The sequence below is a fragment of the Leucopleurus acutus genome (genome assembly GCF_964270905.1).
Source record: "Leucopleurus acutus genome assembly, chromosome: 16".
In the NCBI taxonomy this organism is placed as follows: Eukaryota; Metazoa; Chordata; class Mammalia; order Artiodactyla; family Delphinidae; genus Leucopleurus; species Leucopleurus acutus.
Genome location: NC_139158.1, coordinates 6,074,503 through 6,098,076, shown reverse-complemented (window position 1 = coordinate 6,098,076; position 23,574 = coordinate 6,074,503). Strand labels below are relative to the sequence as shown.

The 23,574-nt window shown below is 52.8% G+C and overlaps 2 protein-coding genes across 3 annotated transcripts; one reads left to right on the top strand and one right to left on the bottom strand.

The window, feature by feature from the left end:
• Positions 1 to 2,030: 2,030 nt before the first annotated feature.
• LOC309973620 (pentatricopeptide repeat-containing protein 1, mitochondrial-like) lies at positions 2,031 to 15,266 on the top strand. Of its 2 annotated transcripts, XM_082857955.1 has the most exons (9): positions 2,031 to 2,528; positions 4,182 to 4,322; positions 5,820 to 6,038; positions 6,816 to 6,917; positions 8,766 to 9,467; positions 10,388 to 10,504; positions 11,204 to 11,386; positions 13,106 to 13,284; positions 14,523 to 15,266. In XM_082857955.1, exons 1-9 carry the CDS (start codon positions 2,049 to 2,051, stop codon positions 14,617 to 14,619), a joined length of 2,220 nt encoding a protein of 739 aa, XP_082714081.1. In that variant the 5' UTR covers positions 2,031 to 2,048; the 3' UTR covers positions 14,620 to 15,266. The 2 variants fall into 2 exon arrangements, with proteins under 2 accessions (XP_082714081.1, XP_082714080.1); XM_082857954.1 differs by lacking the exon at positions 14,523 to 15,266 and having other exon boundaries at positions 13,106 to 13,360.
• On the bottom strand, positions 13,696 to 23,386 carry BUD31 (BUD31 homolog). Its single transcript, XM_082857961.1, has 6 exons — positions 23,311 to 23,386; positions 22,147 to 22,276; positions 21,598 to 21,720; positions 16,513 to 16,635; positions 15,444 to 15,610; positions 13,696 to 13,939 (listed from the first exon to the last, which is right to left on the bottom strand). Exons 3-6 carry the CDS (start codon positions 21,689 to 21,691, stop codon positions 13,889 to 13,891), a joined length of 435 nt encoding a protein of 144 aa, XP_082714087.1. The 5' UTR covers positions 21,692 to 21,720; positions 22,147 to 22,276; positions 23,311 to 23,386; the 3' UTR covers positions 13,696 to 13,888.
• Positions 23,387 to 23,574: the final 188 nt, after the last annotated feature.

Sequence of the window (23,574 nt, the reverse complement as noted above, 5' to 3'; positions counted from 1 at the left end):
GACAGCCAGAGTCGGAGCCGGGGGCGTCCGCTGAGGAGACCGAGGCTCTAAAGGCCGGTGTGGAGAGGGTGCGGGTCGGCCTGAGGGTCCCGGGGAGCGTCCGGGGAGAGTCTGGTCCCCCAAGGGAGGACGGCGGCCCCGTGTCTCTAATTCAGGGGTTAGTAACCCGGGCGGGTTGACGAACTTGAGGAGGAAGGAATTACCCCTTTATTGTCTCAGTGTGAAATTTAGCAAGTCCTTCGGTGACTGACCGAGTGGCGTTCGCTTTGTCCAAAACGAAGTCGCGATTGCAAATGGGGATGAGTGTAAATGATGGTTGGAGACAGAGTATCTGCAACAAACTCCTCTCCAGTTGTCGCTGCTTGGACATGACGATAGGACTTGTTATTTAATGCTGGAAAAAGAAGCATCTATACTAATAGAGCATAAGTTTGTTTTAAAGACATTTTGGTACCTATATCAATATCAGTAATTAAAGTTCTCTGTATTTTGATTAACATGTGTAAACCCTTTATTTAATGTGGTCACTTGAACATTTAAAATTACATACGGGCTCGCATTACGTTTCTCTTGGAACTTCACCAGGTGCAGAATGGTAAAGGCCCTCTGCACTGGTGTCACTAGGGTGCTGGTCAAGAGAAGCTGTTTGATACTATTCATGGACTTGGGTTCGAAGCCAGCCAGTTCCAGAGCTAGTGGATCTCGCCCACCACACTGCTGCAGGGCCCCCAGCAAGTCAGTCCCCTCCCTGGGCCACAGATATTAATTTGTCCAACCTGCTGTCCCCTCTGAGGTCTTTCCACCTTCTAATATAACCAGACCTTAAAACGTGTTCATGCTCGTTATTCTGATTTTTTTTTTATTTGGGGAGCTTTCTTCTCCTTTGAATGAGTTTAAGTATTCATCTGTTTGGGGGGAAAACTTTTTGTCAACTGACAGAGTCCTTGAATTGGGCCGAAAGTTCTCAGAGTAGATAAAAACTTCGCCAAATTGTTTCTTAAGTAACTAAAACTATTCATATCCTCCTATCAAAATAAGTGCATGGCTCTGTTCATAAGGGTTATTCTGATATATTTTTATTAAAGAGTTTCAAATATGTAGACCAGGATCTCTAGCCTAACTGTGCAATAGAAGTGTAGTGTGAGCACGTACGTAATTTAAAATTTTTAAGTAGCCGCATTAAAGTTTAAAGATTGTGAAATCAGTCTCAAATTTTCTTTAGCCCAGTATATCGAAAGTATTATCATTTCAACATGTAAAAAAATGTGTAGTTTACCTTCTTTTTTTGTACAAAGTCTTTGAAATCTGGTGTATTATTTACCTTTAAAGCATATCTGCATTTAGTCTAACCACATTTCAAGTGTCAATAATCACATTGGACAGCACAGCTGAAGCCCATTTGCCCATGAATTTTGCAGAAGAGAAATGTTTAAGTTAACTTCCCTGTGCAGAGACCCAGAATGCCAGTGTTTTTTCCTAATAAATGATAATGCTATAATTTTTTGAACACCTATTAAGCCCCAGGCATTATGATAAAAACATCTCATCTAATCCTTATGGCTTTGTGGTAAGGTGAGTGGGTCTTGCAGCTGAAGGAATTGAGGTCCAAGAAGGTCAAGTAATGGGCCCAGTTACTCAGCTCTGGCCAGGGCTCAAAGTGAGCTCTGACTTGAGTGCCCAGTCACTTAGGTCGTGGCTCAGTGATACAGATCAATAGTTTAGGTCTATCGAGTGCTCACCATGCTGCACCTGAACGCTGGTATCTGAGATTGAATCATTGCTACGGTGCTGTGTGGGTGACGTTATAGTTAACCCCAGTTTATAGCCGAGGAGACAGGCCAGAGCAGTGAGTGCCCAGGGACTCAAGGATAGTTGTTTGGTGGAGCTGAAATCTGAACCTAACCCTAACGCTAGACCTACTTTCTAACCTCAGGGCTCGTGCTTGTGCCCACCTTCTTGGTCTTCTTTCTGCCTTTTGTGACTATGAACTTGCGTTGACTTTCACTATTTTGCTGACCTATGCCAGGCCCTGGAGGGGAGCGCCAGAGATGGACCTCGTGAGACTCTCGCGGCTCTTCTACGGCCCCTGCCCCATGGGATTGGCCGTCCTGCACCACCTTGACCCCCTCAGAGCCAGGTGGGCCGGAGGCAGGGAGGGGCCCATGTGGCCGAGGGCCGCAGGACTGATTCGGCTAGCGCCAGCAGCCTTCAACAGCTCCCTCTCTCGGCTGTCCCTCGGCCCGCGGAGCCAGAAGAACACAGGCAGCCTGAGCTCTGACCCAGGCCAGCCCAGCCCCACGGCCACGCAGGAGGAAGGGGAGGAGGAGAGCTTTGGGACCCTTTCCGACAAATACTCCTCCCGGAAAATGTTCCACAAATCGACGGCCCAGTTGTATAACCTGCGGCTCAAGGAACAGAGTGGTGAAGAAGATGAGGAAGGGGGGCTGCAGCCAGAATCACGGCAGGGCCCAAGAAACACCCCCTGCTGGTACTTCTTTCAGTGCAAACGCCTGATCAAGGAAGGAAAGGTAGGGAACCTTTGGATTCTGCTGCTCCTGGCTCCTGCTTCCACCGTGCTGTGGTATTTTGTGATGGGCCGCCCAACCTTCCAGTCATCTCTAAAGGGTGGGATGCTGAGAGCTCCTCTCTCCTCTTTGTCTTCACTCCCCCCTCGGTGCTGCACCAGGCAACCCGCCAGCCTCCTGGCTTTCAGTGCCCCCTCCTTCATGCTGCTCCCATCTTCCTGTTACCAGCTCGGCCATCCCATGGACTCCCCATCTGTGTATTCAGCTGCCTCTTCACCATCTCCCTTATACTTACCCTCAGTGGCCTGCAATTTTTGTTCCCAACTTTGATTTCCCTACGCTTTCTTCATCTCACTCAATGGTAACCCCATTATTCCATCCGCCCAGGCCACATGCCTTCAGGTCATCTCTGAGTCTTCTCTTTCTCTCACCAGTTCTAGCTTCAAAATTTCTCCCGTCCTAACTTCTCACAAGCCTACCCCGGAATGCCCAGGCCAAGCCTTCTCCTCGCCCCCCTCAGCTATAACGACACTTGTCTCTGGGCTCCCCGAGGCTCTCTCCACCTCTTTCCAGGATGTGGGCTTGCAGCATGGAGCCATCCCATTAAAGCAGAGAGCAGATGGCCTGACTTCTCTCTCCAGCTCTCCCAGTGTATTAAGTGACACTGGGGATGTTCATTTCCTTAGGTATTGATAACGACATTCCATTTATATTTAAAAATCTCTTGGAGGTATATGTCGAAGCTTTGGTGAATGAAGTGACAAGATATCTGAAATTTGCTTTCAAAAATTCAGTTTGGGGGCTTCCCTGGTGGCGCGGTGGTTGGGAGTCCGCCTGCTGATGCAGGGGACACGGGTTCGCGCTCCGGTCTGGGAGGATCCCACATGCTGCGGAGCGGCTGGGCCCGTGAGCCATGGCCGCTGAGCCTGCGTGTCCGGGGCCTGTGCTCTGCAACGGGAGAGGCCACAACAGTGAGAGGCCCGCGTACCGCTAAAAAAAAAAAAAAAAAATTCAGTTTGCAGGAGAAGTGCAGGGTATAGATGAAACAAGATTGGCCAGACGTTAATAGGCATTGTAGTTACGCTATTCTCTTTACTTTTGTGTATATTTGAGATTTCCCATAATGAAAAGTTGAGAAATAAAGAGAAGCCGGAGTCCTCACAATAGCTTATGAAGCCTGCAAGAACTGCCACCTGCCCTCCACCCCCCTTACCTCTCCGCCCGCATCTCCCCTCCTTCACTTACTCTGCTGCAGCCTCCTCTCTGCTCCCACAGCTCCCAAGCACACTCCGGCCTCAGGGCCTTTGCACTGGCTGTTCCCTCAGAGAGCCACGTGGCTCCTTCCCTCACCATCTCAGATCTTTGTTCACCTGGGCATCTCCCCTGCCTCTCAGGGAGTTCCCCCATGGCAGTGGGGCCAGGAGCTCTCACAGGTGGTGGGAGACTGGTGGGCTTCCTTCTTGGCCACCGCGAAGGCCCGTGGCTGCAGACCATGGGCACCAAGAGGCTGGTGGCAGAGGCCCAGGGTGGTTGTTTGTCTCCTGGGCAGGCCTGAACTTGGGCTCAGCTAGGGTCCCCCAGCCTCAGTCTCCCTCCCTCTGCTGAGGGTCTCTGAGGTCCCCCCCGTTGTGTCCTCCCCCCACCCCTCTTCCCCAGCTGGCCGAGGCCCTGGACCTGTTTGAGAGACAGATGCTGAAGGAGGAGCGACTCCAGCCCCTTGAGTGCAACTACACCGTGCTGATCGGGGGCTGCGGGCGGGCTGGCTACCTGAGGAAGGCCTTCCAGCTCTACAATGACGTGAGCATGAGCCTGGGGGCAGCAGGGGCCAGGCTCCATAGAACATGGGCTTTGGGCCCCAAAAGAGCTGGGTACAGACCCTGGATGTGTCACCTGCTAGTGCATTACCCCCTCCAGCCTCAGTTTCATCGTTCATAAAATGGAGGTGATCTCAGATAACTACGTGATGACATGGAACGTCCTCCAGTGCCTGTCCGGGCCATGGCAGGGCCCACCGGTCCCCTTCCTTTTCCACTGCTACTCCCAGTTAATTTAGTTTGTGTTCCTTTTGTCTCACTCCCATCCTCACGCTACACACAGGTGCACACATGCACCTTTTTTCCAAAGCTGATCCTTTGAAAAAGGGCTTTTATTTCTCTTGGAAAATGGTTTTACTTTATATTCGCCCACCTCTGGGGTGTGTTTGTCATTCTTAGAGCCAGGAAGCTGCTTTCCTCATGAGTCAGGAAAGAGCTGTGCCTGAGAGGACCATAGACTCTAGCAGAAGTATTCCCATCTTCTCCGGGAGCTGAGAACATCCTTTATTCCAGCAAGAATTCTTGGGAGCCCTAGTCTCGTGATTTGGGCCTGGCCCTTAGTAAGTCCTTAGGACACGCTGTGGAATATGTGAACACATACAGAGCATCTGCCCATCCTTGAAGTTGGGATCACCGTCTTCCTTTTTCAGATGAGGAAACTGAGGCCTGGAGGGATGAAGTGCCATGTCTAAGGTTACCTCTCTCTCTCGAGTGCTGGACTTGGGAGTGGAGCCCAAAATGGCCCGAGAACAGGGTTCTGTGCACTCTGCAAAAGCTGGTCGCCTGCCTCGGCCAGGCTGCCCTTCTCTGGGAAATAGCGAGTGCTTGGCCTTGCCAGGAGTTTCTCAAGCTCCGCCACCTGGAGGGCTTAATAAGCCCAGTGTCAGCCCGGGGTTTGTGACTCAGCGGGGGTGGGGTGGGGGACTATGACATGTGCTGCAGGGACGAGCTCCTGGCTGCTGCTGCTCCCAGGGCCTCTCTCCCATGATGCTCTCCCTCATAACAGCCTTTCGAGGTGACCGTATCACCCCCATTTTTCCAATGACGAGCTAACTTACGACCCCTCAGGTAGTAAACGTTGGAGCTGGGGTTTGATTACCACCCTCCTCCACCCTTTCCCAGACCAGATCCACCCCATGGATCTTAACAGGGTGGTCTGGTCGGCCACAGAGTGGGAGCGTTGGGGAGACCCTGTTGCAAAAGCACCCCAGGCCCAGGGTGGACTGCTGAGCACCATGGGGAGGATGGTTTCTTGTTTGGAGCATCTGCGGTGCGGGGTCAGTTCCCAGAGCCCCTCGGGCTGAGTCGGGTTCAGAGAGCCCAGCTCTGCGTGTCACTTGGCTCTGCGTTGTCACAGGCCCGGCTCCCAGGCCTGTTCAGTGTGGTAGCACAGTCTTCTCTAGCTTCCTTTCAGGGTGGCCATCGTCTGTGCGTCGGGCTGATCCCAGAGCCACTTCCAAGTTTCTCCCTGTCTCCATAGATGAAGAAGCGAGACCTGGAGCCCTCAGATGCCACCTACACAGCCCTGTTCAACGTCTGCGCTGAGTCCCCCTGGAAGGACTCTGCTCTGCAGAGTGCCTTGAAGTTACGGCAGCAGCTTCAGGCCAGAAACTTCCAGCTCAACTTGAAGACGTACCACTCCCTGCTGAAGATGGCCGCCATGTGCGCAGACCTCAGGATGTGCCTGGATGTGTTTAAGGTGGGACATCCCTTCCTTCCTGCTCCCCATTCGGGGCCAGTCCCACATGGCAAGGTGTGAGGCTGTGTTGTCTGTGTTCCTCATGAAGGAAGGTTCAGGGGCCAATGAGACAAGCCCCGTACTGGGCTCTGGGGTTCACAGGTGAATCCCATGAGACCCTGTTATCAGAGGCCTGGGTCTGGCAGACAGAGGAGCCCCCAGCCCTGTGAAGGCGGTGGTTCGTGTGCTCTGCCGTGTGCAGTCCGGCTGGATGGGACTCCGTGGTGCCGTACCAGAGGGTGGGCTTCATGGTGCTGAAGATGAGCCAGTGCTCACTGAGGGGTCGTTCCAAAGGTCCTATAAGGCAAGTCCTGTGCCCTCACTTCGTAGATGAGGAAACTGAGAACAGGGAGCATAATGCCTTGCCCACACTCCCACAGCGAGCCAGTGGTGAAGCTGGGACTTGAAGCCAGCTCTGTGCAATGCCAAAGCCTCATGTACAGGGGTTAAAAGTGGCTGCTGGGGTGGCCTTTGCGGAGAGGCTGCAGAGAAGTGACCGGAGCAGAGCCAGGAAGAGAGGCCTGGGAAGGAGAGGAGGAGGGGGTGCAGGCAGCAGTTTGCTCTGTCCAGCAGCTGGTACTGAGCTGGCCCGGAGCCGGAGTCAGGCCCCACCTCTTCCGGAGGCACAGCCCTGAGCCTGACCTGGGGTGTCTGCCCTTAGCCAGCCCCATCGGGCCTGGGCCTTGGCCTTGGCTCTTCTGCAGATTCTCATCCGGCCCTCTTTGTTCCCTCCCCCAGGAAATCATCCAGAAAGGACATGCGGTCACAGAGGAGACCTTCAGTTACCTGCTCATGGGCTGCATCCAGGACAAGAAAACGGGTTTCCGATATGCCCTGCAGGTCTGTCCCGCCTGGCTCTGCGTCCTTTCTCTCCTGTTGCCCTGCTCACTCCCCCTCCGTGTGCCTGTGTTGGGTGCAAGTGATGATCCTGTGGGCGTTACTTGAGCACTTGCTCCTGCCCTGTGCTGGGTGTTTTTATGTTTGTGATCTTTTGGCCTTCGCAGAGCACGCTGCTCCCTGTGTTTTACAGATGGCAGGGAGGGAGGGCACGCGGAGGAGGCGTGGCTGCTGCTCCAGTCGGGACACAGCCAGCCCACACTCTCCCACTCTGCTTGGTGGCTCTCTGTGCAGCCGGCCCAGACCCGCTGAGCTTACGGTCCCTGAAGGTTGTCCGACCCATCTCCAACTCAGCGTCTCTGCGTGTGGGACCCAGGAGTCAGCATTCAGTCCTGAGAGAGCCTCACGGACATTAAAGTTGAGACACGCTGCTCTAATCCCATCGCAGCGCCCCCCTTATCAAGTGCGGAGGCGGGATTAGCACTGGTACCACAGCTGCCTCCTCAGCTCCTCAGGGGTGGGAAGGACCTGGAGTTCACCAAAAGCTCTAACTTCAGGAGTGGCCCACAGACCAGCAGCCTCAGGCTCACGTGGGGCTTGTCAGAAATGCGGGGTCTCAGCCCCACACAGGCCTCGTGCAGCCAGATCGGCATTTCAGCAAGATCCCCAGGGGGATGGTCTGCACAGAGTTTGAGCCCCCAGTGATCTGGGGCAGCCCTGGACCACGTGCCTCCCCTCTGCAAACCCCCTGGAAACAGTGGGTGCCGGCCATCCGCTGGCTGCTTTATAGACAGGATCTGGTTCCTCCCTCTCTTTGGCCTCGATCTGTTCTAGTGAGAAATAGTCTATCACGCTAGCAGCTGGTTTGTGTCATGCACTTGTTAAACTGCTCAAGCTGGGTACCATAGCCCCGTTTTAGAGACGACGAGGCTGAGGCTCCTGGAGGTTGAGTAACTTGCCCAAGGTCTCACAGCCACTAAGAAGCAGAGCTGTGATTTGAATCAAGAATCCCTCCTGCCACGGGATAGCATCTGCGTCCCTGATAAACCTCAGTTCTGTCAATGTTCCCCGTGGAGGTGGCTTCCCAGACCCTTGCCCTCCTCAGGACCCTGTCTGGTGGGCAGTGGCCCTTTTGCATGTGGCACCCACCTGGGCCTGGCCGGCCCTGACTCGTAGGCACACTTGATGTGAGCTCCTGGCCGCTGCACGTGGCCTCCCAGTGAGCCTGCGGACAGGAGCCAGCAAGACCATGAGCCTCGTGGGGCATCTCATGGCATCTTGGTTGGTGTCAGAGTGACCGCACGTGGTCAGACTGCCCCCTTGAGAACTCACAAGTGTGCTAGACTCCTCGCTGAGGGGTGAAAATGACCTCAGCTTGAAGGGAGACAGGCCTGCCCGGGCCCACAGCTTGTGAGGTGCTCTTCCTGGCTGAGGCCCCCCTCCGCCCGCGCCCGCTCCCGCTCCGTGCTCTTGAGGCAGCTGAGGACGCCGCGTGGGGCAGGGCACACGGCAGGCGCTCAGGAAGGGCAGCTGTGTCCAGTCCTTCAGTCAGCCTGGACTCCTCCAGCACCGAGCCTCTCCGGCTGTCACTCCCCAGGGGAGTGGGAGGAGGGCCTGGGAGAGCCGGAGAGATGGACGTGCGACACGGTTTTGGGGTGAGCCAGAGGAGAGGAGAAGCGGCGCCCCGTGGAAGCTCCCAGGTTCTGGGGTTCTCAGTGGCCCAGAGCCTGTCGTCTTTCCCGTGTCCCCCCCGCCCCCACGTTTGCAGACTGGTTGCTGCCTTGCGCTGCCTGCTCTGCTGGGGGCTCTTCGGAGTGGGAGCTGGGGGTGAGGCCTGTCTCTCCTTGGCAGGTGTGGAGGCAGATGCTGAGCCTGGGGCTCCGGCCGAGCCGGCACGGCTACAACCTGCTGTTGGGGGCAGCTCGGGACTGCGGCCTGGGGGACCCGGAGGTGGCCTCGGCGGTGCTCCTGAGGCCCAGGGAGGAGATGGTCCTGCTCCAGCCCCCGGCAGGTGGGCGGCAGGCAAGGAGGAGAGACGGGGTCGGGGCGGACGATAGCCTGTCAGCCAGGCTGCACGTGGAGGCCCTGGAGAGGCAACTGTTTCTAGAACCTTCTCAGGCACTTGAGGGGCCTCTGGAGCCTCAGGAGGCCGGAGCCCGCGGCAAGGCCCAGCCTGGGGTGGAAACCAAGGTGGAGCCTGACCACGCTGTGGCCCCTGTGGCCCCGGTGCCGCCTCCCTGGGGGCTGGAGACCAACCTCCTGACCCCCGGGGCGGTCTCCTCGGCTGTGGTCTCCTTTGGGACCGTGACCACTCCAGCCGACAGGCTGGCCTTGATGGGGGGCCTGGAGGGCTTCCTGGGAAAGATGGCGGAGCATGGGCTTCAGCCCGACATCAAAACCCTCACGCTGTTGGCGGAGGTGGTGGAGCCCGGCACTTCCGCAGAGTCCTCGCTGCTCACCATCTTGGACGCGCAGCAAGTGGAGGCCGACCTGACCTTCTTCAACACGCTGATGAGGAGGAAGAGCAAGCTAGGCGACCTGGAGGGGGCGAAGGTGAGGGGCGCAGGGGAGGCACAGGGCTCCCGGCTGGGCCCCTCTCCTTCCCCCTCAGACCCTCCCCTGCCAGGTGTGTCAGCAGTTCCTGTGAGAGGGGTGCAGACTGTCCGGAGCCCCTGGGAATCGGGTGGTGAACCAGCCATACTCCCCGCCCTCCCAGAGGGGCCACCCTTCAGCCCCGCCCCAGCCTCATGGACTTCCTCACACTGTGCTTCATTCTGTTCTGAGAGCTTCACATCCACTCGTTTCTTTACTGACCACAGCAGGAGGCTCCACTGGCCTGTGGCTTTCCTCGTCTCACAGATGGCGACGTTGGGGCCCTCACGGGATTTTTGTCCATTCGTACAACGTATTTCTGTGTGATGCCCCTTTTGCCAGAAGCTCTGACCTGGGCTCTCCTGAGAGCTGACAGAGGCAGCCTCTGCCTTCAGGCCCTCACAGCAGAGCACAGCTTTCTCTAGAGCCCCTCCCTGGGCCCCGCCCTGACCCAGCCATGTTGAGCGGGCACCCTCTTCCTCATCTCCTGCCCGGGGGCTCCCTTGGCCCTCACTTCCCATGCTGTTGTCGGCTTTGTCTCCTGCCCTGGACCACAGGACCGCCATCCCCTGAGGCCCCTGGTGCTCGATGGACATCGAAGGCAGGGATGGATGGTGGCCGGGAGAGGAGCAGAGGGGGCAGGAACATGAAGGGCATTCGAAGAAGGGATGACCTGCTACAGACAGGCGGGCTGGAAGGCAGGGAGGACTCGCAGAGCAGCTGAATCCTGGGGAGCTGGGCCAAGGCCAGTGCCCAGTGTGGTCAGCAGAGGGAGCCACGAGGCCTCAGAGCAGAGCCGTGCCCTGGCGCCTCCAGCAGAGAAGGCTCTTGCCAGGGCTGCTGGGCTACAGCTTACAGTGATGCCACGTCTGTCCCCACAGGCACTGCTGCCAGTCCTGGCAAAGAGGGGAATCGTCCCTAACCTGCAGACATTCTGCAGCCTGGCCATCGGGTGCCACAGGCCAGGGGATGGCCTGCAGCTGCTTGCAGACATGAGGGTGAGCGGGCCCGGGCCCAGGCAGGCCCCGTGGTGCTGAAGAAGAAAGCTGGGGTGGGGGGGGGTGAGGGGGCCCTCCCGAACCGTCCAGGCCTCTGCCCTCAGGGTAAGCTGTTGGGGGCGGGGCAGGGAGAGTGGGGTCTCTCTAGCTGCAGTGTGGAATGGTCAGTGGCCCAATTTGGGAGACAGGAAACCCTGGTGAGGCGCTGCAGGAATGGGCGTTGAGGGCCAGGGGTGTTATGATTGCCAAGGTGGTGGCCACGGGGTGAGATTGAGGGGTGGGGGCAGGTCTTGGCCCCAACCCTCTAGAGGGATGGAGGCCATGATGGGAGCAGGGAGCGTACCAGAATTCTCAGGGGACAGGGGTGCAGTGAACCACAGGAGGTGGTCTCCTGCCCTGATGTGGTTTACTGCCTGAGTCTGTTGATCTCTGAGAACAACCCTCTACTTGCGTCTAGGTTCTTCAGGGCTGAGAGGGCGGGGTCCTGAGCCACCTGGGATGGACCCACAGAGCGGGGGACGTGGAGCGGGGCATACAGCCCATTGTTGCCACGAGGTCCTGCCCTTCTCGACCCTGGTGGCTGGTCTGCAGAGCAGGCCTGACTGGCAGGGTAGCTCCCCAAGCCCGACGTGCCACCAGTGGCCTCTCTGTCCCAGCCACCGCCATCATCTTGCTGATGGTGTGTCTGTGATGTTCCAGAAATCCCAGATGACCCCCAGCGCCCACATCTACAGCACTCTCATCAACGCAGCCGTCAAGAAGCTGGACTACGCCTATCTCATCGACATCCTGAAGGACATGAGGCGGAACAGGGTCCCGGTGAATGAAGTGGTAATCCGCCAGCTGGAGTTCGCAGCCCAGTACCCACCCACCTTCGACCGGGTAAGTGCACCAAGCTCTAACATGCCCGTCGTCTCCCTAACCAGCGCCACCCCCACCCCGCCTGGTTCTGACCTGCTGGGATTGGCATCCTTTTGCTTTAAACTGTCGGTGGCTTCCCTTGGGGAAAATGCCAAACTCCTCAGACTGCGGCCTGCGAGCCCCTGTTCACGTGGCTCATTTCATCTTAGGCCACTCCTCCCTCGGTTCACTGTCAGTCCCACGGCCTCTTCCCTGCCTCGGGGGTTTTTGTATTCCCTCCATCTTGAGTAGGCTGCCCTGCTTTTCACATGGCTGTGGTTCCTTCTCATCTGGTAGGTGTCGGCTCAGATGGCTCTTTCTCAGAGGTGCCCTGCTGGCGGCCCCCATACGAGCACTACTCCTTTTCACCATGTTTCACAGTTGGTAATTACATGCACACGTGTGTGACTCTTCCCTTGAAGAGATTGTAAAAGCCCCTAGAGGTGGAGACTGTCTGCTTTGCTCACCTGGGTCCCTGGTGCCTGCCTGTCATCTGGCGCCCAGCATAGATTGTTGTTTGTCGAGTGAATGGGGACGGCAGGAGGGCAGCGATAGAATCTAATTTGTAATGGCCACTTCTCTCCTTGCTGTTCTGAGGATATCAGGCTCCGGGGCTTTGGTTTTTAGGTCCGCTGAGTCAGACCCTATGCTGAGCACCTCCAGAGCAGCTGTGGCCTGACTGGGAGGGAGACAAGTCGGCCAGGACACACCAACCCAGGGGACCTGGGGTCAGGGACGGCTGTGCAGGGGGGATGCTTGAAGGCTTAGTAAGAGCTAGTGAGACAGCAGTGGAGAGTATGCTGGAGGGCATAGCTGGGCATCTTTGAACAGCTGATTGTTAGTCTTATCTTACGGATGCCTCAGAGTTCTTTAAATATTCTGGACACTAGTCTTTTGTTGGTTTCGTGTTGCAAGAATCTTCCGGTTGGGGGGTTGTCTCTTCACTGTGTAGGGCCCACTAGGGGTCTTCTCAGGTTCAGTCAACAGTCACCAAACTACCAGAAGCCTAAAGCTTACTGTATTCAGTCATATATTCATGCTCCCTTATGGTGGACTTATTTCTATTTGTGATCATCAGGTTTTTGCTTCACGTACTTTCAGGCTCTATTAGGTACAAGTTTAGAATTGTTAAACCTTTTGAATCAACCCTTTTATCATCATGTAGTAACGGTCTTTATCTCATACGTTTTGTCTGTTTTTCCTCTGGTCTTCTCTGTGTTCCTCTACCAGCTTTCTCTTGGTGTCTGCCTGGCATGTCTTGTTTCCCTTCCTTCTTCCCTCCTCTCCTGAGACCTCTGCAGCAGTGCTGAGATGACAGTCAGAGGGAGGCAATGCCTGTGCCGAGCGGGAGGCGCTCAGCAGGCTGTGGAGGCACAGCTGGTGGCGCCCGGCGGTTCTAGCTGTGCAGGGCTGGGGTGCCATGCCTGGGTATATAGGAGCACAGCAGCAAAGACTCAGGAAGGATTGTTAGCAGATGAGAGAGAATCTGGGTCTGCCCCATGGTACAACTTTGTTTCTTTACTGTACACTACTCGGTGCTGAGCAGCTTTTCTGCCCTCTCCCTTTGACCAACTGGAAGCAAGAACAGCTTCCCTGAGCCCTGAGCCAGCTGCCATGGTTTGGGGTCAGCAGTAGGTAGTATGCAGTGAGTCTAATCGTGGCCCCTCTGAGCCTTGGAACCCCACGCTTTTCCAATTACAGTACAAAGGGAGAAACACCTACTTGGAGAAGATTGATGGTTTCCGAGCTTATTATAAGCAGTGGCTGAAAGTGATGCCAGCAGAGGAAACCCCCCACCCGTGGCAGAAGTTCCGGACCAAACCAAAGGGAGACCAGGACACCGTCACTGTGGCCGATGTGGACAGAGGCCCTGGGGGCAGGTGATGGGGAGACCCTGGGGGACCTCCAGCAGAGCTGGAACAAAGTGCATGGCCTTCACATGGCTCTGCGGGAGCCCCAAGACACGTGAATGTGCTGTGTAGCTGCAAGCTTGAGGGAAAGGTCTGGGCCACAGTAAGAGCTGCAGCTTTTTGCAGGCATTGGTCTGAGGTGCCCAAGAAGTTCATGGCAAGTCCAAGAGCAGCTTGGGCCACCTTGGTATGTCATCTTAGGCCCTCCTCGTCTGAGAGGTTGCCACCCCCATCACTAATGAGGAAAGTAAGTGCTCAGGGTCACACAGCACCTGTGAGGTGGAGTTAGGATCACGCCTTAAGGGAGACTGGTCTCCAGGGCTTGGCGCTGTCCCACTGGGTTCCACAGACTGCTGGCTCTGAAAGAAGGCAGGCAGGACCCAAAAGGTGTACTAGTTTTATTTCTACAAATCACAGCTGATGAACACCAAAGCCTTCACATGTAGAGACCATGCTCCTACTCGGGCCTGGGGAACTGCTCTGAGGAAGAGCTGCTCCCAGGAAAGGGTGGCGTGACAGGCAGAAACCTGCGCAGTCCAGAGTCCAGGGCGGAGAGGGGTCGGGGCCGATGGCCTCAGCCAGAGCAGCCCCGGCAGCCGCAGTGCGTGCACTCGATGATCCGGCCCTGCAAACAGAAGACAGCTGAGACCCCGTGCCCCTGCCACGGGCCACACGCCCACACGCAGGAATCCTCCTGTGGGAAGGGTGGCCACGGGACATCCACTCCCCATATGACACTCCTCAGAAACCCTCTGCAACAGTGCTGGATGGGGAAAATTCAGTTCCCTCGTGAACATGGAAACAGCTGCTGTTGACACTGCAGTCACTTCTCTATGTGGATTTAATTTATGCAAATTCAGTGTACACACTTGCTCCCAAAAAAGGAAAAAAAAAAAATCTGTGTAAATGATTCTTGTTATTCTGCGAAGCACGCAGGACACACCCTACAGTGAGCTGGGGGTGGGTCTGCTACCGCTCAGGGGGCTCAGCGCCAGAGGCCTCAGGGCCGCCTCTGGGCTGGGGAACTTTCCACTGTGGGCTCGGGAAGAAGAAGAGTGTGTACTTGAATCTGTGTGGCAGCGGAACAGTCTTGTCCCCCAGGCCAGGTGTGGCCTAGTGTCTGGCCGGCAGGGGAGCCCGCCCAGCAGACAGAAGGCCCCAGGGCAATGGTGTTTATTTTCCTTTTTCTTCTTTTTTGGAGGAGCAAGACCCTGGTCTAAGGAAACAAGATCTGATGGTGAAACCCAACTAAATCTGAAGCAGGCTCTGTTCTGGCCTCAGGTCTGGGGCAGGAGCCCCAGCTAGACATCACCGTGGAACCCTGGGGCTCTTGGAGGAGCAGGGCTTCTGCTGCTCTGCCCCCCTTCCTGCCCCCGCCAGAGACCAGCAGCAGAGCTGCCCCTCAGGAGGCAGCCCGTGCTCGCTCTCCACTGCTCCACATGCCCGTCCTTGAGCTTCCAGATGGTTCAGGGGGACAGAGCTGCCTGCTGAGCCGAAGCCCTACAAGCTGTAACTAGTGCTGCAGTGTGAAGGGACCTTGTGACAAGGGACGGTGTGAAAGAAGACATCTGGCCTGACCTCCCAGCGGGGCCCATGGCGGTCAGCCGAGGGGCCGCGCTCAAAGGGCGCTAACGGCCAACAGCCCAGCAACCCTTCTCTGCTTCCTGCGGCTCCACTTCAGAGGTGTATGTGTGTGGAGCCGAGCTACCGCACACCCAGCCGTGTTCCCCAGCCGCCCAGGAAGCTCTGGCAGGAGACATGGTGATGCTAACATTGAAGTGTCCCTGGGAGGAAAAGGAGGCCTGGAAAAAAGGGCGGCTGAAGGGCAAGCACTGGAGGGAAAGGGACAAGCTCCTGCCGACTGGCCGATGGGTATCATCACCCCCATTTGGTTAAGTGAGGAAAGGAACCCAATAACTTGCCCAAAGGAGGAGGTGGGACTGGCCCCCAGATGTAAGATAATTACTGCCAAACTCCCTGGCATGGATTCCTGACCAGAGGGTCTCACTGCTGGGGGGATGGCCAACCACAAAACAGAACAACATAAAACCCCTTGTGGTCATCTAGGGCAGAATCCTGACAGTAACATCCCACCCAGTCGTCAGACATGACAGGGGTGGAGACATTACCACTTCCAACTTGCTTTTGGGGACCCGGCAAATGCAGTTCGTCCCAAAATTGGTGTCCCGTGTCTGAATGCACCGCAGGCAGCATAGGTTCTCATATCCCTGCTTTTTCCATTTTGCGATTAGGTTTTTATCTGCATAGCCTTCTTTAATACAGTATTCATACAGTTCTGTCAAAAAGATGGGGAAAGGGCATCAGACCATAGTATAACAGAGCTCCCGGGCTTCCCTGGTAGCGCAGTGGTTGAGAATCTGCCTGCTAATGCAGGGGACATGGGTTTGAGCCCTGGTCTGGGAGGATCCCACATGCTGCGGAGCAACTAGGCCCGTGAGCCACAACTACTGAGCCTGCGCATCTGGAGCCTGTGCTCCGCAACAAGAGAGGCCGCGATAGTGAGAGGCCCACGCACCACGATGAGGAGTGGCCCCCGCTTGCCACAACTAGAGATAGCCCTCACACAGAAACTAAGACCCAACACAGCAAAAATAAATTAATTAATAAACTCCTACCCCCAACATCTTAAAAAAAAAAGCCTTCTCAGATTTAAAAAAAAAACAAAGTTCCCCCCACCCCTGGCCCATTACTACCCACCCTTAAAAAGAGTATTTAGCCAGGGGCTTCCCTGGTGGCACAGTAGTTAAGAATCTGCCTGCCAGTGCAGGGGACACAGGTTCGAGCCCTGGTCCGGGAAGATCCCACATGCCGCGGAACAACTAAGCCCATGCGCCAGAACTACTGAGCCTGTGCTCTAGAGCCCGCGAGCCACAACTGCTGAAGCCCGCGCACCTAGAGCCCATTCTCCGTAACAAGAGAAACCACTGCAATGAGAAGCCCACGCACAGCAACAAAGAGTAGCCCCCGCTCGCTACAACTAGAGAAGGCCCGCGCACAGCAACGAACACCAGACGCAGCCAAAAATTAAAAAAAAAAAGTATTTAACCAATATTGGCCTGGCCCCTCTCCTTTTTTTGGTGGTAAGAAACATCATGACACTTGCTGAGGTTTCAAGGATTAAATAAATCTGAAAGCTACTCAAGTTGGGAAGCGTCAAGAGAGAATTTGGCCAATTACCTCTGCTTATGGCTTTCCGCTTGTAGAAGAGGTCAAAAATATAGCGGGTTTTCTGGTGATGGATCCTAAAGATGGGCCACAGAGATTCCACTTTCCTCTTTCCCTCGTGAGGTTCTGTTTCAGCTGGAGAGAAAACACATGTGTTTGTTTTTTGGGGGATAGGGTAGTCTGCATAGGATATAGTGTTTTTTTTTTTTTTTTAGTGTTATTTTTTTAATAAGTAGGGATAAAGAATAAATCCTTTGTACCCACTAGGATGGCTATAATCAAAATGACAAGACAGTAATAAATATTGGTAAGGATGTGGAGAAATCAGAATCCTCACACACTGCTGGTGGGAATGTAACATGATGCAGCTGCTATGGAAAACAGTCTGGCAATTCCTCAGGAAGTTAAACAGAGTAACCACATGACCCAGCAATTCCACTCCTAGGTATATACCCAAGAGAACTGAAAATGCGCTTGCACACAAAAACCTGTACATGAGTGTTTGTGGTAGCCAAAATGTAGAAATCACCCCAGTGTCCATCAACTGATGAATGGTTAAAATGTAATCTATCCACATGCTGGAATATTTTTCAGTTATAAAAAGTAATGAAGTACTCACACATGCCACAACATGGATGACTCTTGAACACATTATGCTCAGTGAAAGAAACCAGTCCTCACAGACCACCTATTGTATGACTTTGTCTATACAGACAGGAAGTAGATTAGTGGTTGCCTAGATCAGGGAGACACGGGGAAATGGAGAGGGAGACCCCCGCTAAAGGGGATGGGGTTTCTCTGCAGGGTGATAAATACTGTAAAACTGACTGTGGTGATGGTTGCCTAACTCTGTGAACACACTAAATGCTGCTTAACTGAATACTTTAAAAGGCTGAATTTTACAGCATATGATTTATGGCTCATTAGGGCTGTTTTTTTTTTTTAAAGATGAAGCAAAAGGTAAGCCCCATGACTTAAACATTAATTGCTTTAAATTAAAAATGCCTTTTAAATTAGATAAATTAGAAAGCAAAGGTTTTAAAAAATCAAAGACAACCTCTGTTAATACCCGGGTCTCTATCCTTCCAGACCTATTTCTCCAGCATAATAATTTCTCAAGATAATTCCGGACCTTCAGATGGGCATTCTAATAATCTTTTAAGGCACCTCTAATTTCATTTCCCAACCAAAATCGTTTAGGGAAAAAAGAAAAAGACAAGCCTGAAAGTTCTTAGCATGGCGAGCCTGCAGGAAATAATGGCTCCATCAAGTCATGTAGGATCAGGTAGCAGCTTGCACCTGCCAAAAGGCAAGTCTTTCTCTTAGCGTTACAAGCTGATCTTTGTCACCTCTTCTTGGTTTTTAGGGCAGAGGAGAAAGGTGAGAAGGGTTAAGAAACCTATACCTCCATTTCTCCGACACTGAGGCTGTTCTATTACCTAGAATTTGTAATTCAGCTCAATAAACAGGATTCTGTGATCCAAGTCAAAGGCAGGTGTTGAGGACTCAGCAACACTGCGTGTCTGCTATGGGCGAGGCCATGCTCCAGGTGCCCAAGATATGGCAGTGGGCAAGACACAGAAACCACAAAGCCATGATCTGAGAGAGAAGCAGATCAGCCCCTGGTGGTTAAGTGGTAACGGCCACAGAAAAGAAGGGAACAAGGAAGGGGATGGCGAGCAGGGAAAGAGGGGGACTGCCGCTTCATACTAGTCATCAAAGGAGACATCCGCTCAGAGACCTTAAGAAACAAGACGTGCAAGGTGGGCTGGGGGGGTGGGCAAAATGGGTGAAGGTGGTCAAAGGGTACAAACTTCCAGTTATAAATAAGTCCTGGGGAATCTATAGCATGGTGACTATAAAGTTAATGATACTGTATTGTATATTTGAAAGTTGCTATGAAAGTAGATCTTAAAAGTTCTTATAAGAAAACTATGTGAGGTGATGAGTGTTGACGAAACTTGTAATAATTTCACAATATAGTCATATATAAAATCATGTTGTACACCTAAAACAATACCTTGTATGTCAATTATACCTCAATTTTAAAAAAAAAGAGAAGAGGGGCAAACGTGTACAAGGCAGAGCCAACACCAATGTAAAGGCCCTGAGGTGGGACTGTAACTGGGAGTCAAGGGACAGCAGTGTGGCTGGGGGCTTGGTGGGCTGGGGGAGGTGGGGGGTAGGGGACGGAGTTCAAGGGGTGTGGAGAGAGTGTGCTTGACCTGGAAGGCCACAGAAGGACTTGAGTTTGCTCTGGTGGGGGAATGAACCACCGCAGGGTCCTGAGCAGATGATGATGTGATCTGATGTACAACCTAAAGCCCTCACCCTGGCGGCCCCGTGGAGAAGACTGCAGGGCAAGCAGAAGCAGGAGGCTGCTGCAGGCACCCAGGTGACAGGTGAGGGTAGCCTGGACCAGGTGGTGGGGTGGAGGGGCTAAAAGGAGACAGATTTTAGATTCGTGAATTCTCTAAGGTTTCAATAAGGATAACTTCAAACATACACAAAAGAAAACAGTATACTGAACTCCCAAGTACCTTCCACCCAGCTTCAACAATTAACATTCAGCTATTTGTATTTTATCTGGTTCTCCCTACTTTTAGGAGTTGGGGGAACTGGAGTATTTTAAAATGAAACTTCTAGTGTTGAGTCAAGGCTGGAGAAGACATTTGTTCACCGGAGTCGAGAGTGTTTCGGAAAGCCACGTGACTAGATGGGATGACTGAGGGAAGGGGGGGTGGGGGCCATGGAGCTCCTCAGGCTGCCATCCTGGACGTGGAACCTTCCTGTGCTTTTGAGTCATCTCTCAACATTTTAATTGTAGCATCACCCACATTTTAAAAATTTCTTTTTGGACCCATTTTCACAAGCTCATGTGAACATTCTTGGATATCATTTTGTACAGGTTCGCACACACAGTAGAAGGCAGCTTTCAGTGGGCGATGTGGAGTCCTGCCACTAGGAGGGTATGAAAAGAGGCTAGAAGTAGGAGACACTGTGGCACAGACGAGACTTAGGTTTCTGCCTCTTTGCTAATGCCCCAAACTGTCTTCAAATTTCAATTAGTTTAAAGTACTTGTAAAAGCAAAGTTATTTATAAGTCGTGGTTACAGTCCATGGAGATAGCGCCTTTATTTCTCAGTCACCCATAAAAACCCCTGCCACACATAACTTCCCCCATCTCTGCCCCACAGTCCCTATAATCAAGCTCTTTTTGTTTGGGGACTTACAGGGCAACAGTGGCTATACAAAAACTTGAGTAGCAAGCTAAGAAACATACAAAGAGCTGGGCAGTTGTGCTGGCTAGGAAATAACAGGGACAAACTAGGAGAAAACAGGAATTTTCCTTCCTAAGGTAAGAGGACCAACTGCTTCAATAAGTGTGAGTTGTCCTGTAAATGGCCCTCAGATCAGAAGGACAGGCCTGGCAATGCCACTGGCTTTGGGCCTTTGTGGGCCCAAGGCTCCTCCATGGCCTAGGAGTGCGGCTGCAGATCCCACAGGCAAAACTTGTGCGGAAGGCTACAAACTGGAGGCTGGCAGCGTCCACCAGCCTGAAGGCTGGCTTTGTTTGGCTCCTCCCACAGACACTTTTTTTTTTAAGTTTGAATTTTAAATTAGAAGACTTCACACAGAAAAGCTGAATTTCTGCTTATCTTGGAAAAAGAAAAACACTCAGCAAATCTGGCAAAGCTGAGGCTGCATCCCACATGGTAAATGGCCCTGGGTGAGTAGCAGCTTCTCCCCACCCCCAGAGCTCCCTATTGTTCCCAACACTAAAGCCAGCTCTGGTACCACCTGCCAAAAAAAATCCACTCTGTTTTCTTTATAGTGGAAGTGAGAGCAACATGAAACTAGGTCTTAAAATCTGTGTATCAAAAATGGGAAAGCAGAGAAGAACTATATGCTTAAATAAAAACAAGAGAAGGAATACTTCTTTTGACGGTAAAGAATATCACATACATCTAAATGCTCTCCCTCCAAAAAGTCACCCCTTAAAAAGAGGAAGTAGGTTTATTTGCAAGGACTCACAAAAATCTCTTCTATTACAGCAATCTCTAAGTTCCTTTATGTTGAATAAAGATCTGTTTGGGGAAGAAATCTCTCAGCCCAAAATGACCTGATTACTGCAAGTTCTGGGTATTTAATAGAAGTTACCTGATACAGTCAGCTTCGAAGGAAGCAAAGTAACTTAACACTCACTTACTACTTATTGCTAGAGGTATGGCTTCATAATAACAAAGGTTACATTAATTACCAAAAACCTTAAAAAAAAAAAAAAGATTGCTTTAAAAAGCAATTCAGGGGCTTCCCTGGTGGCGCAGTGGTTGAGAGTCTGCCTGCCGAGGCGGGGGACACGGGTTTGTGCCCCGGTCCGGGAGGATCCCACATGCCGCGGAGCGGCTGGGCCCGTGGGCCATGGCCGCTGAGCCTGCGCGTCCAGAAGCCTGTGCTCCGCAACGGGAGAGGCCACAGCAGTGAGATGCCCGCGTACCACAAAAAAAAAAAAAAAAAAGCAATTCAGTAAGTGGTTATACTGTGATAGGGCCGACAGATGCTTGTGGCTTCAGATAAAATTTCCCAAAACTGCACACTACACTGACTCACAAAATGCAGGATCACACAACATTTAGAGGGAAGTGAAGATGGTGCATTCTGGAAAACTGGTAGATGATGCAAAAACAAAGTGATGATGAAAACAGAGACTCACAAGAAAAATCCAAATACAAATGTTTCAGAAAATTTGGAAGTGAAAAAGAACAGGATTTCCCAAGTAAATATATTTTGTATGATTTTAAATATACCTCTAACCAACACAGCAAATAATTATAGGTAGACTACTTGATCTATACTCCCTAAAGCTCTTATATTCAAAAACAGTTTTGAGGACCTTTTCATTTGTATTGTCTTACTTTCTGGCATTTATAGTATTCCTATCAGTTAATAAGCAAACAAAACATGTCAGTGTCAGGAGGCCACAGTGGTACAGCCTGTCTCTTCTCATTTATCCTTGCATTTATGCCTGGCCGCTTGAGGCATGTAAGCCTGTGACCCTTGGACACAGCCCACTCAGACAGGAACTCCTAGACTCACCTTCTCTCATCTTTTGATCTAATTCATCCAATGTTGGCTCGATCAACTCCCAGCCATCTGGGGGAGCTTTCCGGCTTCTTTTGACTTTAGGCATTTTTTCCCCAGAAGATAATCTGCAAGGATCTGTGGGGAAAAAAATTAAAAGAATTGGTTTCTGAGCCTCAGAGCCCCAAAAGACTTCACAAGCCACAACTCTGGTGCACACTCATGTCCCTAAATCTGTTTCCTCATCGGTAAAGGGGGGATAATAGAATCTACTTATGGGGCCATTGTGAAGATTAATTATAATTATATGTAACATGCCTGGCATTTAATGTGTGCTTACTAGATTTTTGCTGTTATCATTAACTGACATCAACTATGAGCCTGTCCCTGTACTGAGAACATAGAACAAAGAATAGGACACACACTGTCCCTGAGAAGGTGATATTCTAGCAAGGAAATACAAAGTGAAAAGGGAATTACAACACAGTGTGAGGAAGACTATGGTTGGGAAAGCAAAGAAGATGAGTGTTTAAAAAGGATAAAGACAGTGTGAAACCAAAGTACCTTAGGGTCTGTTTCCCAAGAGTGTATGTAGCAGAAAGAAAGATCTCTGGTCTCTTCAGTTACAGGCTTAGGTTCTTGGCCAGCTGTGACTTTGGAGAGGTCACCTTCTCTCTCTGGTCCTCAATCTTGTCTATAAGACGAGGACAGTGTATTAGCCGGATGGCCAAAGTCTCTTAAACCCAACAAACATACTACATAAAGGAAAGTCATGTAAAGCCCAACGACAGACCAGTGCAAATCTACATAGCAAGTCATTTTTCAAACCGCATAGCATTTCCTAGGTGGCAAACAGAACTCAGGTTAATGATCTCATCTTTAAGCATAGCAGACTCCTCTCTTCCAAGTTCATTGAGTTCCTCCCCGCTGTAGGGCGCCTGACAAGTTGATGAAGCCCCGCCCCTCCCTTTCATGAATTCTCCGTAACAACCTTACAGATGAAGATCAAACTACAGGAGGTAAACTCAGGGTCGCACACAGCTGGGAACTGGAAGAGTCCGACTCTAATCGGGGGCTCCTGACTCCCAAATCAGCGGTCTTTGCACTTGTCTACCCTGCTATGAAGCTAGAGACGGATGGAATCTGGTCCCTGTCCCAACGCGTAAGGGCTGGGAGGACAAAGACACGGGAATGACCACTCTACTAAGACCCAGGGAGATTCGAGGGCCTGGCCCAGCCGGGGAGTCACAGGAGGCGTCCCAGGGGAGGTTAACAGCTAAGAAGTAACCAGATCAAGGAGAAGAGGTGCGGGGCCGTATAAGAGAGGTGGTAGCGCTCGGAAGAGGCGGCGAGCGGAAAGGCGTTCGGAGGGAGGGAAGACGTTACAGCCTGGGTTGCAGGAAAGGCTCAGAGAGACGACTGCATCTGAACGGGGTTTACGAGAACACGCAATATTTAGACAAAAAAAGTTCCAGGCGGAGAAAAAAAAGCATGGAAAATAAAGGGGGAGAAAAGCCTAGAAGCAAGGGAACCCCCCAAATCTCTCATCCCTTCGGCCGAACGAGCAAAGCGCCGCCTCCTCTCTGGAACTCACTTCGACCTCCCGGTCCAGAGGCCCGAACCCGTCCCAGTTCAGCTGTTCAGATCGCCCTTCTGAGCCAATGCAGACCTCCGATCCCTGGCCCCAGCAGTCACCAAGGTACTCGAAAACAGACGAGAAACACTCACCACGTCCTCAGTAGCCGTCGGACGCCCCTTCTCTATCGCCTGCCTCCGCTTCCCAAGTTATCCCTTCAGCATGAGGTCCTCGCGGAGCCCCGCCCCACCTAGCGCAGAAATTGCGTTATCTTAGGTGTCCGCAGCTCTGCCTGTACAGAATTCCAGAGCCACTGTCGCCTTTTGCCCTCACTTCCCGGGGGGTGACTGGCAGGCTTACGCGCTTCCCCCGGAGCGGGGGCTGGGGGCTCTGTTGCCCAGCAGCGCGCGTGCGAG

Coding starts and splice junctions, on each gene's coding strand:
- LOC309973620 (XM_082857955.1), top strand. CDS start 2,049: ATGGACCTCGTGAGACTCTCGCGGCTCTTCTACGGCCCCTGCCCCATG. Junction 9,468..10,387: donor GCGACCTGGAGGGGGCGAAG/GTGAGGGGCGCA, acceptor CTGTCCCCACAG/GCACTGCTGCCAGTCCTGGC. Junction 10,505..11,203: donor AGCTGCTTGCAGACATGAGG/GTGAGCGGGCCC, acceptor GTGATGTTCCAG/AAATCCCAGATGACCCCCAG.
- BUD31 (XM_082857961.1), bottom strand. CDS start 21,691: ATGCCTAAAGTCAAAAGAAGCCGGAAAGCTCCCCCAGATGGCTGGGAG. Junction 16,636..21,597: donor AGATCAAAAGATGAGAGAAG/GTGAGTCTAGGA, acceptor TTTTCTCTCCAG/CTGAAACAGAACCTCACGAG. Junction 13,940..15,443: donor CCAAAAGCAAGTTGGAAGTG/GTAATGTCTCCA, acceptor TTCTGTTTGCAG/GGCCGGATCATCGAGTGCAC.